We start from the raw sequence: 18,241 nt of genomic DNA, 5'->3' as shown, positions 1-18,241 counted from the left end.
TCCAAAGAAAGGAAAGAGACTTGTCTTCCTTTATCTAGAACTATTCTCAGATATCACTGTTTTTATTTCTTGTTACTGCTTAGGGTATTGATGGACCAAAAGGAGAATCTGGGGCACCCTGCAAGCAAGATCTTGTAAGTTGTCACCAAGTGAATATATACTCGCCAAATATCAAGTTACTATCAAAATATGCCAGGGTGCAAAATTACAGCCTGTTATGAAAGCAACAGTTCAATTTCCTATAACAAACATAACTTTTTAGCTTGTTTTGTGCCGTGCTTTTTCACCACTCATGATGAATAAGGTAGCTAACAAAAGTAAAAAGTAAAATGCAAAAGTAAAATGTAATTAAAATACACATAGAAGCATGTATATTTTAATTACTAACAAAAGTAAACAGTGAAATGCATAATTAAAATGTAATTAAAATGTACATCGAAGTATTAAAATTATCATCGCGTATTGGCTTCACTGAGTCTGCAGGGTATTTAAGGGTGTTTTCACATTTGGAACCAAGTCATTTATTTGGAAATTATTCACTTAAGTTGCATGGCAAGGCTGCTTGCTTGCAAGAATAGTTTAAGATCATAATGTAAAGCTGGAGCTGACAATCTTTTGTGGCTGTACTTACCACACACAACAGAGAGGCTAAGGACTGCCATGTGGATGGGGCCATATAGCCTGGGTTTTTTTCACAAGGTGGCAGATTTTTTAAACTGCAATATGGCTTTGAGGCAAGAAGCAGTATCCATCTGTTACTTATTTCAAAACGGCACGAGACAGCATGATTAATTTGCAACAGTCTTGGTTAGAAAAGACTTCAAGGACTGCAAGAAGGTAAAATGCCACAAGTTGCCCATCTTTCATCTAGGATTGCTTCACATGTATGAAATTCCTGTCTAGATGGTCACATGCCACAAACATGCCTTTCGGCTGTTTTCTGCCATGCTCTCTTGCTGAATAGGAGAACTTGCACCCAGTATTTAAGGAAAAATGTACCCAGAAACATGATGCGTGATGTTATGGTAATGTTGCAATTCCAGGGGTGAGCTGGGCACTCTTAAGCCTATGAGAATTAGATGCATCATGGGGATACTGGGTTTGCAGAAAACTGTACGCTATATCCAGGACTCGCTCTTTAGAGGAATAATTTTTAAATATTTTCTCCCATCTATTAATTGCCATGCTTTTTCAATAATGATGTCCCACTTTTAATTTTTTCATATAGTTCATGCTGTACGTTCAAATGATTTGTAATGTCATTTACAGGTGCAGATCATACCTGAACCAGGACCTCCTGGCTTACCAGGTCCACCAGGTCCTATGGTAAGTGTTATTAGAACTATTTTCCAGCTCAGGTAACTTGGCTGGGCTGTTTACAACTCTACAGTCTATGTGGCCCCAATCAAGCAGACCCCTTTGAATTAAACAATTAACCTTTGATGATCATTGCAAACATTTACAGGTGTCCTCAAGTTACGTCCATTCGTTCAATGACTGTTCCAAGTTATGATATTGCTGAATGAATGGTAGTTATGACCAGTCCTTGAAGTTCCAGCTCTTGCAACATTCCTGCAGTCACATGATCAAATTTTGGGTGCTTGGTGACCGGCCCACATTTACAACTGGTTGCAGTGCCCCACAGTCACATTGTCCTGCCTTGGGCAAACTGCCTCTGCTTCAACTCCCCCCACCTGCCTATCTCCCCCCCCATCTCTGACTTTTGGCTGCCCTGCATTCCACTGCCTACCCCTGCTGCCCTCCACTGCCACCCCCCAACTGACCTTTTCTATCTTCTTCCTTCTACTGCTGGCCTGGGATCCAAGCACTGGGTGAGGGTGCAGCCCCTGGATGTGCATAGCAAGTGCAACAGGGCAGCAGAGTCTTATCTGTCGAAGGGAACTTGCCAGGCCCAGCCAGAGAGGATGCAGTGGGACATAGGAGGAGACAGAGCGCCAGTGCAGGCGGAGTCCCATCTTCTGCAGCAAGGACTGATAGCCCACAGATTATGAAGAACGCAGCAGGATGGGGAGGAGAGGCAGTGGTGGCTCCCTGGGAGAAGGTGGCAGCTGTGCAAGAGGCACTTTTCATGTGGCAGTGGAACTGGAGGAAGCAGAAGGACAAGGACTTCCCAGAGGCACAGCATGCACTCTTTAGCTTGTGTTGGAAGTGCTTCTAGAGAATTGGCCTGTGGGCTTCACCAAGGGGTAGAGGCAAGCCCAGTGCCAACAGAGCCTACTCACAGGACCTCTGCTCACTCTGCCCAGCCTTCCTCCTGCAAGGCCTCGCAAAGGGCCAGCAGCTTCCAACACGAGCTTAACAACCGCTTCGCCTAGCAACGGAAATTCTGGTCCTAATTACAGTCATAACCTGAGGACTACTTGTACAATACTTAAAGACCTTCCTGAAGTAATTGCCTATTCATGTCCCTTGCCTCTTGGGCCAATGTAGAATAATATCCTAAACACTTCGGAGCCAAAGCCATCTTTAACATGGGTTTATTTGTTTGTTTGTTTGTGTGATTACGAAGATAAACCCTAGACTGATGCATTGACTTAAGAAATATAAATATTTTCTGCACATATCTGAGAGATAAAATTTTGGGAATAGTTTTGAGTACAAGGTGAACAACATACTAAGATAACAAACAACATTTAGAATTGAGTTTTTAATACTGGGTGACTGTAACAGGAATGAACAATAGGGCCTTTCAAATGTTGATGTACAATAACATTGTTCCCAGCAAGTATATTTTATCTTGGAGATGGTTGGAATTGATTTTGTAGTGCTGACATTTTGAGCATGAATGTTACATATTTTAGGATATTTTACAAATGAATCGTTGTTATCCTTAGGGTCCACAAGGAATACAAGGACATAAGGTAAGCCCTTAATACCTAAACATGATACAATATATCACATATTTCTACTAATATATGTGTTGTACTGATGGCCATTATAGTAATGCATGCCATCACTTCATTTTATTTATTTATAACATTCCCAAAGGAATATCACCTGCTGAGATATTTTCCCTTCATTTGATTTCAGCCCTTCCATGAGTCTATATCCTCTCCACATTGGTCACACTTCATTCTCTCCATCAAGAACCTCCCTTTAAAGTTGCTATTTGGAGATCCTGTATTTGTATCAATAGTAGGACATGGTGCTAAACTCTGCTGGCCAAGCTAGGGATCCAATTTTTATAACCAAGTTTTCATATGATTGAAAGAACCTGGGACCACGTTACAGATTATCCAAAGTCTAGCTATTTATTTACCCATTCATTCATTTATACATTCAACTTGTACAGTGTTGTAATCATAATGGAACCCTGTGGTTGATAACCTAATACATTGTTAAATATTAAATACGTAATATTTAAACACCCATGGTAAGCAAATAGTAAAACACTAATGGTAAGGTTTAAGAAAAAATAATAATGAAATAATAGCCAACTAATAACATGACCTCACATCCACCTCCAACCTGGTCTACAAATGCTCTTTGGAAGAGTTCCATTTTTAGCATCTACTGAAAAGAAATCAAAGATTAGGCAAGTCTTGTCTCAACAGTGAGGCTGTCCCAAAGAACAGGTGCTGCTCTTGAGAAGCAGCACCTTTTAACATCGACACCCCTTACTTCACCGAAGCACTACTAACACTCTCTTGAGGCAAAGGAGTGGACAGGCTGATTTTGACTGGAGATTGTGGTCCTGAAGATATTTAGGTGTCAAACCACTGCACATAGGGCTTTATGGTCGAAACAATCGCACCTACATCAAGGAAGCCTGTCATTCAGTCAGTGTTTGCGGCACAAAAATATTAGTGCTCACAAGCAAAATGCAATATTTCTAGCCATGAGTGTTCTTAAATAGAGAACTTTTTTATTAGAGACTGTAGCTGATCCTCATTAAGGCTGGTCTGCCTACAAGGACATCCAGGTCTTCTGCACTGTTCTTCAGATGTTCATTGCCAAAATACTCTATTTTACAAACAAGCACTTTCATGTCACTTCTGATATTCAACCTGGAACAGCCAAGTGGCTGTGTTATTAATTCTAGCTCAGAGTTCAGAGACTCCTGGACTAGTGGAAATTGATTGTCCCTCTTATCCAGTGCTAGAGCTTGGCTCAGCTGGTGCAGATGGTTCAGTGAAATTATTGGATCCATCTTCTTTCTTTGAGGAGTTGAGGCTATGATAAGCTGGTTGACCTTTTCCTCTATCTTCTCATGTTTCATATTTCAGATGAAAAAGTGCATCATCTCTGACCATATATCCATTTTGATATAAAAATTAGATTTACCACCCTTAGATATGAATAGACACATGAATGAACAAACATTGCTCCCCTTCTGTTAGAATGTAATGTTGCCACATTCAAAAGTAAAAAAAAAATTACATAGTTCAAACACTAATGAAAAATAAATTATGTTAATTTAAAAATGCTTAAATTAAATTTTAATTTAAAAATTCACTGTTACAACCTCCCTCTCACGTTTTTTTACTCTGCTATAAGCCGCTTAAGTTATGGGCTGGCCTGTACATGTTCAGGTGGCAGAATTTTAAGGTTGAATGAATCCAATTGGTCTATAGCGGTGATGGTGAACCTATGACACGTGTCAAAGGTGACACGCCATGATGTTTTGGGTGATATACCAGTGTTCACCAACACTTGACAACAACTATTCTCCCTGTTTGAGTTACCAAAGAAACTGAATTTGTTTTACTCATATTTCATTTTTGTAATTATTTGATTTCTTTATATAATACATAGCACCACACATGATTCGACTGTATTTTTTTAAATAAATGAGTATGTTAAGAATTGTTTCTCTTTTGTTGGAGGGGGGAGTGACACACCAGCAGAGTCAGGTTAGGCATTTTCTGAATTTTTGACACCCTGAGCTCAAAAGGTTCACCATCGCTAGTCTATAGCTACTTTCTTTAAATGATGTGAACTTAACTTGTAATGTAATGTGGCAAAGGTTTTGTCCCTCACCCTATTAACTACATATATCATTCTATTTCCTTCTGCATTGCAAGAAAATGATGGAAACAAATAATGGCACAAGCTATTTCAGATTGCATCTTTTCGTTTGTATCCTTGTACTATTCAAAGTCTCTTGTTTCAGTTCAGAGTGCCATGATAGAGAAGTCATTTTGTAAATGCCCACTTTTCTCTGCAGCCTCCTCCCTCATGCTGTTCCAAAAAAATGTGGATTTGTAAGTTGAAAATAGGTAGAGACAGAAAAAGAACCAACATAAAATGTCTTCCCATTCCACATAATCTTCTACTGTATTGAAGAGCCTTCAGTGAGAGAAGGGAGACAAGTGGATTATTAACTTAAAAATCTGAAGATTTTTATTAGATATAAACCTGTATCTAACATTTTTTTAAATTTTCAAATGTCCTGTTGTTTTCTTACAGGGTCCTCAAGGAATTCAAGGACAAAAGGTGTGTCATAAAAAGTATTAATATATTTTATAATTGTAAAGTAGATCTTGAGTACAAGAAGAAAACCACTGACATTGAGAAGTTAATTTCTAATAGAACATTGATTTGAAGAAAAAATAGGCAGGCTATATTAGTATAAAAGGTTTTATTTCAATGAGGATCTAGTGCTAAATCCTGATTATGGATTCAGAGGGCGTCAACAACAGTTTGTTTCTTTGGTAAAACAACTTTTTGCAATAATTTTTCAGAGAAAAGTTTCAAGAAGCTTATGGAAACATTCACCTAGACCAGGAGAACTCATACTGGAAGAGGCGTGTATAGGTTTACATAAAAATCCAATTTCCAAAATCTGTTCTGACACAAGTGCCCTAAAATCACTGGACATTTAGCATAAAGTTTTAAAAGCAAGTATTTAGCACATACAGCCCACCATGCTTACAGAGTTGTCTTTGATCAGGAATCAGGGATGTTTGCAAATTCTTTATTCTAATTTTTCTGTCTAAAGAAGGGTTACAGTTCTACATATAGTGCTAAGGAGTAAGCCTTATAATTGTTTATTTCAATATAGTAAACAGTCTTGAAATGTATTAAATGTAAAGAAATTAACCAACATTGTAGAATAACTCTTTCTCTGGCGTCAGTTGAACCATAACTAATTGAATTACATACCAGTTCATCTACTGTATATACGGAGACTATTTCTGTTGCTTTTTTTGTTGAGGCGGGGTATCTTTAGTTTCAATGAGGACAAACATTAATTGTCAGGAATTATTTTCAACAGTAGTTTTTCAAGGTACATTGTTATAACAGGAAACTGAAAAAACTGCAGAGTCTTTTCCTCTAATGAAGAGTTAGAAGGGTGTTAACTTTTGTTAAAGAATATACCATCTTACATTTCCCTTGAGAAAAGTGTGGGTGCTATGCAACTCTGATTTAGAGTTGCAAATGTAACTGATTTATGAAGCAGAAATAAAGCAGCTTATTAAATATAATGTGATTATTTGAAAGCCTAATCAATATATTTGTTTTCCTATAGGGCTCAGATGGCACAAAGGGTGCAAAAGGTGAAAGTGGCCATAAAGGTGACAGAGGTGCCCCTGGGCCACATGTGAGTAATTATAAAATCTCTTATAAAACCTGTCAGGAAGAACAGAGGAGATATCCCAAATCTTTCTGATAATTTTCATTTTCTCTAGGGTCCTACTGGCACACCTGGACTTATTGGCTTACCAGGTACTAAAGGGGAAAAGGTAAGAACTGAATAATTTTTTAAAAAGATCATTAAGATGTATTGTTCAATTTTATCTGCTATAAAGTCACCCAAATAATGTATTTTGGATATATCTAGTGATCACTTTACCATAACAGATAAATCCTTCTGTCATGAAAGATCAGGCATTTGATTCAGTCCAAACTCTTCCATTTACCGAAGGCGTTCTGCGTTCCGTCACATTTTGCTCTAGAAGGTCACGGAACCCTCAGAAGCTACATTTTAGAGGGAAGGCAACTCTCTCTGCTGGCTTCTTCCTGTCAGCGAAGCAAACAGTTGCAGTAGGGACAACTCCGATTCTCTGACGTTTAAATTAAGGGATGCATTTTAGCCAGGTTGCATAAATTGAATATAGGAGAAAATCTGCCAGCTGTGTTTGTAATAAAAAATAAATAAATCATGTACAACAAATTAAAAACTGTTATCACACTTGCTTTCTTTTTGCCCTACTCAAATGACAGATGACCCTAAAATTGTGCTGAATAAGAGTTTGCGTTGTCCTAATGCAGTACATGATGGTTAGTAGGAGATAGATAGAATATTGCCTAATTTTTCCCATTGAGGCAAAATCTTCTTAGGCACCTGGATTCTGTGTGTGTGTGTGTGTGTGTGTGTGTGTGTGTGTATTTAAAATTATAGACTTAATGTAATCCACATAACGTGGTATTCCCCTGCCATCTTTTCAATGTTCTCTATTTCTCCTTTTTAATAATACAGGGAAAGCCAGGGGAACCAGGATTAGATGTAAGTAATCAGTACTTTATCTACACCGTGTCATCAGTGTGTCACCAAGTAACACAGGAAATAATTTAGGTGAAACTGTTGTCGGGCATATGTTCTGGTTCCAGGTTCATCCCTGGCATTTCTACTTAAAAGTTTTCAGGTAGCACAGTCAGAAGACCTCCAGCCTATAGACTTACAATCATTTTAGGGCTACAATATGTAGGCTGTAAAAATTCAAACAACCATTAATGGCAACAAAGAGATAGAAATAACTCCAAGTTTGTGCTATCATCTTCTGGTCCTTTGGATTCTTTGCAGCCCAGATGTGGTTGCCCTAGTTATTGAAACTCAAAATGGAAAGAAGTCCTAAAAGGTTAGCTGATTTCTGGTATAATACATACAAGAACAGTTCCTCATATTCTATTACTACAAGTCAGCAGTCACTTGAGAGTTTTGAAAATATAAAGGAAAAATGGTTTGATAGGGAAAAATGTAATGCATGTATACTTTTTATTCATGCCAACTGCTGGGGAAAAGTTATGTAAAGGAGCTTGGGACTATTGGTCTCTCTTTCTCTGTCTCTCTCTGCCAATAGGATAACTATAAACAGAAAGGAATAAGATCAAATTTAGCATGGGCCAGGGCCCCCAAACTCTTCAGCTCATCAACTCCTTCATGAAGTTTCAGATTGTTCATCAACTCCCAAACTTTTATTATATGAAAATAATTTAATGAATGCTATTTTAACAGTACTATAAATAATAACAACAACAACAATGGATAGTCCCATCAACTCTTGGGGGTCAGTATTGACCACTTGGGAGGAACCCGACGTAAGCGATCAAACATTGGTTGGACCTGGCCAGGGGCTGCAGAGAAAAAAATCCATTAAAAAAAATCCCCTATTGTGCTGCAATGGAAAGCAGGTGGGCAGTGGCTCAGTATGCAGCTGCCAGCTCTATTCTGAGCCCCCCTCCTGGTCATGTGACCTAGAATGGAGCTACTATTAAGGGGTTGAAAAGAATTCCAGCATCCATGCGCTGCCTGATTTTTCTACCTTATTTAATTTCAAGCTCTGATTCTGTTTTTCTCATATGGAGAAAAGTGGGTTGTGGTTACTAGATAGGCCTTTTTAATATTGGCCTACCACTTGTAGACTTGTAGAAAGGTTCATGGAGAATAAGTCATCTTGAGTCTCCTCTATATACTCTTTCACAACATGCAAAAAAAGTTAGATTTTAATCCTGCTAATTTAGTCCTTCTAACGGTTCCCTGCTGCTTTTTGTCATTTTGTAGCTTGTAGTTTTATTTATATAAATTATTTATTATTTTTTGGAAGCCTCCCTGGGAATATATTTGCAGGCTAGCATAAACATACAGGTAGTTCCAAGTTCCCAAGGTCTGTCCTTAAGTCAAATTTGTATGTAAGCTGGAACGGTGTTATTGTATAATATTGTATAAGTAGTATTGTGTAATGAACTCAAACCATTGTGTATTTAACTCGAATCATTGTGTATTTAACTTGAATTTTGCTACAATAGGCTCCATTCTTAACTATGGGTTGTGTGTAACCCAGGCGTTCTTAACCCAGGGACTACCTGTACTTATAATACATAAAAATAGTATTACAGGTAGTCCTTGCTTATCGACGGCTCATTCAGCAACCATTCAGAGTTATGATGGTGTGAAAAAATAACTTTATAACCAATTTCCAACCATTTCCAACCTTTGCAGCATCCCTCAGTCATGTGATCGCCATTACTGTTAGTACACATTGTCCTGTACTAGACCTGTGGTTTTTTCTTCCCCCCACCCCTTGCAGAGCAGAGAGATTGGAGAGGAAGGGATGGCAAGAAAGCAAGCTGTTTGCTGTTCTACACATCAAAAGCAATATGATCATGCCAGCAGCAGGAAAGAAACAGGCAAAGGAGAGATTGCCTACAGAAATTGCTTGCTCCCCCCCCCCCCGCGCAGAGCAGAGAGATTAGAGAGGAAGAGATTTCAAGAGAGTACTGTAAGCTGTTTGCGCAGTGTGCCTGCAGCTCTGATCACATTCCCTTTGATGAGTAGAAGAGCAAACAGCTTGCTCTCTCAAAATCCCTCTCCAATCCCTCTGCTCTGCGAGGAGGGGGAAGGGCCAGGCAAAGGAGAGAGCCTACAGGAATTACTTGCTTTTTTTCTCCCCACCCCTCCCATCAGCAGAGCAGAGAGATTGGAGAGGAAGAGATGTCAAGAGAGTACTGTAAGCTGTAGCATAGTGTACCAATGGCTCCTAGCCCCGGGCTCTGGCATGATTGCATTGTTTTCAGTGTGTATAAGATAGTAAGCAGGCACTCATTCCAAAGGAAGAAAAGTGGTTAGGAGGCAAACAAAAGCCAAAGGTGTGAAACTGACTAGTTTTATCTCCTTCCAGCCGGAAAGCACAGTCACAGCCACCTGAATTTCTACTTTGTGACAACTTTGCTTAATGGCGGAGTTGCTGGTCCCAATTATGGTGGTTAAGTGAGGACTACCTATAGTATTTACAATATACTTTGTTCTTTAGCTGAATATCTGAAAAAAGCAGTCCTAAAAGGATAGGTCATTCACTTCTGTTTTATAAGTAAAAAAATGTAAGCTGAAAGACAGCATAATGCTTGGGGTCAAATCTTACAGCTTTTCTATTCATTGGATTATAGTGGCTATCAGCTGTAGTTTTTGAGTAAATTAAAAACTGAAATGTAAACTAACACATAGTTTTGAATGAGAGATATGAGCCTTATTCATATGGTCCCTGTCATGAGGATATCATAGTATATTGCTGTTCTGTGCTGTTATCCTGTTCAATGAGTTTGAGTTCCATGCCATCTAGTGGCTTCTTAAGAGATTTGAATATCATCTACTTCAGAGCCACTATATTCTGTAATGCTTCCATCGAGTGTGTGTGTGTGCGCATGTGTGCGCGCACACATGCATGAACTTGTGTGCACATATACACCTCCACAGACGCAAATTTTTCTTCTTTCCTCTGAGAATGATTCTTGGCTACTAATGCTGTATTTATTTGAAATAAAAAAGTGTGTTGTCCTTTGGTTAATGATTAGTGCTATTCTGGTGTATTTGGCTTTAAATGTTGCCACCTTATTTTTATAGGGTTTCCCTGGCCTCAGAGGAGAAAAAGGAGAAAAAAGTGAAAGAGGAGAAAAGGTTGCTATCACTTTTAATTCACTGGATAAAGTTCTTGTCTTCTTTTCAGCTCTTCAAAAACAATATCTCCCCTGTAATCTAAATGGGATTAGGCATAGACAGATACTTTATCACACTGTATTCTTACAAGGCTGGAATCTATTGGCACAGTATTTTGTACAAATATTATCCTTCACCTTAATGAGGAAGAAAGACTCAACGTATTTAATTGAAGCAATTCACATAATTACAAATCATATGTGGCTGCTCTTTTTGTACTGGAAAAGTTTATATTTTTAAAAAATGCATATTTGAGTGCTTTCTTATCTTATTCCCACACCTACATAAAACACCTCTGCTCTAGGAAATTGTCTTGTCAAGAACATATAAAGTTAAATCCGCTTCCTTGATATGCTAGTTTTCCACATATTTGTATAGGGAAACACTTAAGTATGAATATAATTCATATTATAACTCGTAATTGTGTTAAATCCACGTGTTTATATTTCTACATTGTAAACTCTTCATTACAAGTTACAGATCTAATTTAGGCTTGGCAGTGCAGCATCTAAGCTACCTATGGTCCCGCATTTAAATAAAACATTTTTAAAATAGTCGCAATATCCTAGGATGGCCAGCTCTTCTCTGAAATTACAGGCAAGAATATGTGTATGCTGATTTTGTGAGACTTTGGCCATTCTTTGTTTGCTTATTGGCCGCCTGAAAAAGCTGCCAACCTTGATTTAACCCTTCTTTATTTGGTACCTAACAGTGTCACATGTAAGCAAGTCCTCTATAGTAAGGGAAAACATCTTAATTTTTATTGAGCCAATTTCTTGGATCACCGCCTCATATCCATTGCTTACACCAGTCAGATAATTGCTTATAGGGAGGTTCCAAAACTGTGTCAGTCATTTGATGCAAATGGACAGAATATTCTATTATGCAAAGTCTAAGAAGAACTGGATGCTAGCTGAAGGTTGGGATGTTTGTCATTCAATTATTTAAATATGTATATATTTATTTATTTATTTATTAACAGGGAGAAAGAGGACTGCCGGGCAGAAAAGGAGCAAAGGGACAAAAAGGAGAACCAGGTCCCCCTGGATTAGATCAGCCTTGCCCAGTGGTATGATTTGATATTGTTGGGAATATTTTTGGTGTGTTTGACAACTGTCGTATAAGAAGCAATCTATTTTAAAACATTCTGGAGAGAGGCTGTTTGGAACAAAGTGCCTAAGTGACTGCTAATATTTCCGATTATTGGCCTTTTTATGCCACCGGACTGGAATGTGCTTTTGCTCTCTAATATTGAATGGATGGCTAAAAACATCTCACAAGCTATCCTAAAAGCCACACTCCTCACCTGTTATTTTATGACAACACCATCTAATGCTTTGCTTCATTACAAAAACAGAAAAGCCTTTATTATTCCCCCTGTCACTTTTCAGTTTTATCCCGAATATCCTGAAGTCTCTATAGCAAAAGTGGGCAGCCAGTAAGCCATGGGCAGCCTCAGAGCCCCTCATTTATGGCTCATAATTTTGGTCACATCACCAACATTCTGTTTTCAATGACACCATTTTTTTGTGGTTTCCCTCCCCCTGCCCCCCAATAAGGGTGGCAGTAGGAGCAGGAAGCTTCTGTAGGTCTCTGAGAGGAAATGGAAGAGTTTGCCTTCCTTATGCTCCTGTTCCCTCCCTTTAAAAATAAAAAAAGGGTTAGGGTTGAAAGAAACTGGCCACCTCCGACTGGTCACATCACTGCATCACCAGAAGGCCTCTAGTTGGGAGGCTGACTCTCACAGGTTGCCCACTCCAGCTGTAAGGTTTCAGTCAGCCTCTGATTTTTTTTCTTTACTTCTGTTCCTTCTTTCTTTCCTATTAACCTTTTCTCCATTTTCAATTAACAGTTCATTTTTAAAGGGGAGCCAGGTTTACCAGAACTGGATGGTGTGGAAATGCTCTGTCCTTTGGTACAGTATCTCTCTCTTCCTTCGTCCTCTTGCATGACTTTTTCTGCTTGACATTTTCCCATTTTCTCCCTTTCTCCCACCCTGGAAAATACCTTTCTGTTTCACACTAGGTGGCTACACAATGCCTACAAAAAACAGAATATATATTTTAATACGAAGTTCTGTTTGGAAAGAATACATATTTTGAAGTATCTGGTACCATTGAAAGACACAGCATTAAAGAGATAAAATGTAGGTCCTCAAGCAACATTTTCCCCAAAGCGTGCCATTGGAAGCAGCTTGGCACACGCCCCTTCGCATTCCAAACAGAGGCTAGGCATAGGGAAGGGCTCAGCTTAACTCTCTGGTTTCTCCGTTTAAGAAAGGCATCAAGAAGCAGATGCTGGGAAAGGCAAAACCTGAGTCACAGAATTTAGAAGAGTATGCCAGATTAGGATAGTCTAACACAGGTTAATTATGTTCCCAAGATCTAGCCATATAATCTTTGCTCCACATCTCTCTCAAGTCTTTCATTTGCGACTTCTGCAGCTCTATCTTACAGTCTTCCAAGGTTGGACCAGCATTTCACTAGTTTGAGTGTAGAAAATAAAAGTCTATGATACAGCCAGCCATAATGGCAACAGAGTTGTGTATGTATGTATGTGTATGTGCTTGTGTGTGTGTGTGCATACGACACATTTTGAAACCTGCTAGACTATAAGAACTTCTGAGCTAGTTGACTTGTGATTTCACAAAGGATGTGGTCAAAGGCAAACATTTAATTTACAGATTATATATGGCTACAGAGATACAAATATATTGATCTGTGTTTTAGCAATACTATTCAATCAAACGCTCATAATGTACGGCTATTTTTCCCTTTGTGTTAATTAATTTTAAGGATTCCTTGGTTTCTGTTCTACCCACTTTTCTCTCCTTCTCTTTGTTTTGGCCCTTTGTTTCATTAGACTGATTACTGTGATCCACAGAAGTATAGCTGTCACAACATCTTAATAATCAATGATTATTGAAATGATTCAAAGCACCAGGACATTCCTTTTTACACCTAGAATCTGGGCCATTTCAAATCATCCTTTTACTTTCTAACAAGCTGTTTGCTTCGTAAGATACTTTTCAGGCTTGTTTGATCTCACTATTTTCTGTTTGAACAGTATTTATCCTAGTTCATTGGATTATTAAAGTTTGTATTTGTTGAACTACATAAAACAGCTAATGCTAAACACTGATACTCAGGACAAACTATGAGAATCTTATCAAAATCCTGGACTGGGAGGATATTCCAACTCACTTCTTCCTAATTAAGTCTGCTCTGTCAGCCCTATCTTCTGGCCTCCTCCATTTGTAAATCTCATGGTTGACCTTAGTTGTTCTATTTGCCTTGCCTTTTTTAAAAATCAGGTCTGCTCTGATTCCTCAGTCAGATCAGAGATACTTCAATCTTTGTGGTTGCTATTAATTTACTGTACCTGGTCAGATGTTTAGGAGAAATTGGAAACTCTCAAATCTGATGTCATGTTCCATGAATAGTATTATTTGGTGTATTTTATTCCAACCTTTTTTTATCTGGATGCCACAAGCTTATGATGCACAACTTGTTTGTGCAAATTGGTTGAGGGGCTTTCAAGCATGTTGTTTGAAACACATAGCAGCTCTGAATGTTTACATATCTAATGTCACAATGGAACTAAGATTTCACATATCAAGTGTAATCATGTGTCCTGTAACTTTTATTTCAACAATCAATATTCATGTATTCACCAATCCCATATATATAACCTGATTCTGCCATCTTAAAATTTGGGGGGCTTGCAAAGGCCAAGAAAGAAAACAACATGCCGGCCAAGGAATGTGTCTGTCCCCCAACTGATAATATAAACTGAAAGCGTGGACATGGTGCATAATAAAGAACAAAAAATACCTAAGAAGATGCTCATATTTCCTAGTCATTGTTCCTGGATTTCCCATTTTGAGAATGATATAGCCTTTATAACAGTTTCTCAACCTTGGCGACTTTCAGGTGTGTGGACTTCAACTTCCAGAATTCCCCCAGCCAGCATGCTGGCTGGGGGAATTCTGAGAGTTGAAGTCCACACACCTGAAAGTTGCCAAGGTTGAGAAACACTGCTTTATAAGCTTCTGTCATGAGCTGCTGTGGAGTTGAACTCAATAGTCCTACAGGCTACACAGGTGGATTTAATTTAGCTTGGTATGTATGCACTGCTATAGCTTTTCCTGCCCAAAACATTCATGCGATTCCATAAATCAAAACATCTTAAAAAGATAAATGTATACTAGAATCTAGAGATGTTATTGTTTTAATGGTAATTATTAATTAATGGAGTATTGTTTGTTCCAATATACTTTTTCTTTGAACCAGCACATGGTTTCTGCACGGGTCTCCCCATTAGCTGCTCTTCATCGTAGCTGGGGTAGACTTTGCAGAGTCATTGTGAATGAAGTGGCATTTGTTTCTTAAGCGTTTCCCAATAATACAAAATGTCTCTATTTTGTTACAGGGTCCAGATGGATTACCGGTACCAGGATGTTGGCACAAGGTATTGTAAATGTATTTTAGATTTTTTGTCGTCCTGAATTTGGATTGTTGTTAAGCAAGAGCAATAACATGGTGTATTCAGTTGTGAATGTGTTTGCTAAACAAACTGAAGTAAATCTTGATATTTGCGCTTTCATAGCCCTGCTAGACTGCTCTGAAACAGTCTAAGATGCCCCAATCGTATTACCCTCCCATGTGTAGAGTGGAGAGGCTCTTCGTATGCTTAAGGATCCTGATTTCCAGAAACTGGTAACAATGAGAGCTTCAGTGGACGGAAGATACTGTCCACTGCAGGCATTTACTTTCTACATTGGGACGGTAAGGCTAATACATTCAAGCCCATTCAGCCGTGAATACAAGTTGATTTTCTCCAGTTTTCTTAACAGCTGAACAGGACTTATAGCTGTGTATGAATACCAATATCAAAGGAGGACTGAGCTAGAGACAAAAGAATACACCTTCCTATGAATGTCAAATTCATGTTTCAAATTATAATTAACAATTCTATGGAATGTATATCATACATACCTGGATTCTTTCTGGCATAAAAATCTGGCTTTACTTCAGTTTCAACATGATTTTGCATCTTGCTTTTCAGTTGCTTGTACATTTATTTTTAACATGCTTTTAACCATTTGTTTTGAGCCAAATTAGTAGCAAGCCCATGAACTTTGCTCATGGGAGTGGAAGGAGGATTTTTGGCAGAGAAGCAACGTTCCTCCTTAACATAAAACCTCTTTTTTCCAGTCATGTTTTGTTAGCCACATTTTGATTCTAGAATGTAATGAATGATTTCTTTTCTTAAACCACTGAATCAGACATCACTTTTAACTTGTCACACACTTTGAGCTTCATGAGGTAATAAGCCTGAGTAAAAGAGGCCTTCTAACTGCCATAAGGTTGAAAGAGATAATTGTTCACTGCTGAGATAACAAGATTAATTTTGCTGCTTTGCAGGAGTTAGTACCCAGCAGCAAAACACGGATAGTGGGATTACATCAAGGACATTTCGTTTGTGTCCCTGCTGTTTCCTCCAACTCCTATCAAACAAATGTAAATGACATGTTCCTGTTTCTAAAAAATAGTTTCCCGTTTGTCTTTGAAAGAGAAAAAGGAAATCTGCTTTTCTCTTAATTCTTCATACGTCTGCTGTGAACACTGAGAGTATAGATTCTTTATGTTTTAAGGTTTGTCCACATGTCCCCTAAGTGTACTTCAGAGATGCCTCATTTACTGCTCCTGAAGGACATGTTTTCATGACTCAGCTCACAGCTGAGGCCACCTTGCTTCACATTTGTCAGATCTGAGGTTAAGGTGGTGTTTTTCATCTTCTCCCAACACAAACTTTGCTAACTGCACCCTTTGCCGCGCTTAGGCGTGGATAATGGTGATAATGAAGCAGGGCCTGAGAAGACAAACTGACTGCCTGGATGTCCCCATAGTTTCACACGTATAAAGGGCAGTAGATGAAAAGACCTGTTCTTTGCTAGTAAAGCACAGCACTCTGTCCCATGAGCTACATTAAGAACAATCTAGCAAATTTGCTCTAAGAAAAGAGGACCTTCTCAAAGAACAGACACTATGAACAGTATAGTTGATCAGTTCACACACTGCTAAAAATCAATCATGGATCCTTTCAGGTGAACAGCTACTAGTACTAGGAGCCAAAAGACAATGTGCCACCTATTCCATCATTCTCTTCTTTACAAATTTGGGTTGTGGCCAGACAGACAGCTAGATACTTTATTAGTGCAACTGACCAGCTTGAAAACAAAGTGTGAGAGAACAAGTTAAAACTACAGTAAAATCCAATAATTACAAAACTGGTTTGGTCAAGGTATGGTATATTTTACAAATGGTAAAAGAGAACTTAGCCATGCTAGGAGAAATACTTTACTTCCTGTCATTGGTTAGTTAATATATAACATGGAGCAAGTTTTGAAGGAGAAGCTCTGCTTTCTTCTTTTCTGTTAAGCATGATCTTTATTAGGTCAAATAAACATTTCTTGCAGAAATATTAAAAGAAACTGCATTTTAATGAAGCAGTCTGTGAGAGAAAGATGCATGCATGCCTGTGTTTTAAAATATGCATTGTTTTTTGTTTTGCAGTGATCCTACAAGCATGGACTGTGTAAATAATAGTGGGATAAATGTTTATTTTTTTTTAATTTTTTTATACAAAAAGAGGAAAAAGCCACAAAAACAATGTTTTCAACAGTAATATATTGATCTTTTAATACTGGATATTGTCATATATGGATTTTTTAAAAATATAAACATTCCTGAGGTCCACAAGACAGACTACAGACTGGCGCGCGCGCGCGTGCACACACACACACACACAGAAGCACTCTACTTCTGAAACAGTCAGGAATGGATGTCACTTGCTGCTAATGCTAATGTGTGGATTAACTTACTGAAAAAAATTGCTTTATTGCATGGAGAAGGAACATCCCTGGACAACCTTTTTAGCTTTAAACTTTCTAACTCTGTTGCACATAGACACAGGCACAAAAGGGAGAGAAAGCAAAAAAGAAAAAAAAGATGCAGCCCTAGAAATTGAACAAACTCTACCTTCTGGACGAACATAGGAAGAATTTCCAATCCGGCAAGGTAACACAGCTATAACCACACTTGTTGCTACTTGCTTCAATCCTGAAGAAACTAGTTCCAGCCTGGGTCACTGTGATCTGTTTCACCATCTGTGGCTGCTCCTCCTCCAGAAGAAAGCATCATCTCTGGGAAAATCTCTACTTCACATCTTCAGTCTGTGACTAAAGTTTGAAAGATTCTTTTGTGGAATTTTATTTCACTGCAGAATTCAAAAACACGGAACACCTCAACTGCCAAATCCTTTTTTTTTTTTTTTTACAAAAACAAAATGAAGGAAACTCTATAGTATTCATCGCAATGTACAGATTTGAAACATAAGTCTTGCTTTAAAACAAAAGTCCCATCGTGTAATCCATGGCTGCTTATTTTGCAAACTTGGAAAAGATATCTATTATGCTGCTTATTCTCCTGGATTCACAAAACATGCTTAATAAATACAGAAAAGATGATTCCCACCACCCCACCAGTGAGTGTTTCATCACAC

The 18,241-nt window shown here is 38.3% G+C and overlaps 1 protein-coding gene across 1 annotated transcript in view; it reads left to right on the top strand.

Annotated features, from left to right (window-relative positions):
* Window positions 1-18,026, top strand: part of COL23A1 (collagen type XXIII alpha 1 chain) — a 328,339-nt gene extending 310,313 nt beyond the window's left edge. The window contains exons 21-32 of the mRNA XM_088133808.1: window positions 84-134; window positions 1,270-1,326; window positions 2,856-2,882; window positions 5,431-5,457; window positions 6,494-6,565; window positions 6,654-6,707; window positions 7,445-7,471; window positions 10,583-10,636; window positions 11,658-11,744; window positions 12,528-12,590; window positions 15,107-15,145; window positions 17,647-18,026. Of these exons, the coding sequence (XP_087989934.1) occupies window positions 84-134; window positions 1,270-1,326; window positions 2,856-2,882; window positions 5,431-5,457; window positions 6,494-6,565; window positions 6,654-6,707; window positions 7,445-7,471; window positions 10,583-10,636; window positions 11,658-11,744; window positions 12,528-12,590; window positions 15,107-15,145; window positions 17,647-17,700 (612 nt within the window). The 3' untranslated portion in view covers window positions 17,701-18,026. The remainder of the gene's footprint in view (window positions 1-83; window positions 135-1,269; window positions 1,327-2,855; window positions 2,883-5,430; window positions 5,458-6,493; window positions 6,566-6,653; window positions 6,708-7,444; window positions 7,472-10,582; window positions 10,637-11,657; window positions 11,745-12,527; window positions 12,591-15,106; window positions 15,146-17,646) is intronic.
* Window positions 18,027-18,241: the final 215 nt, after the last annotated feature.

This window comes from Python bivittatus, unplaced genomic scaffold (genome assembly GCF_059951505.1).
Source record: "Python bivittatus isolate LINGU-HERP-01145 unplaced genomic scaffold, Pbiv_v1 ctg000080_np1212, whole genome shotgun sequence".
Lineage (NCBI taxonomy): Eukaryota > Metazoa > Chordata > Lepidosauria > Squamata > Pythonidae > Python > Python bivittatus.
Note: the sequence above shows the minus strand (reverse complement) of the source record. Positions and strands in the feature narration are given on the sequence as shown.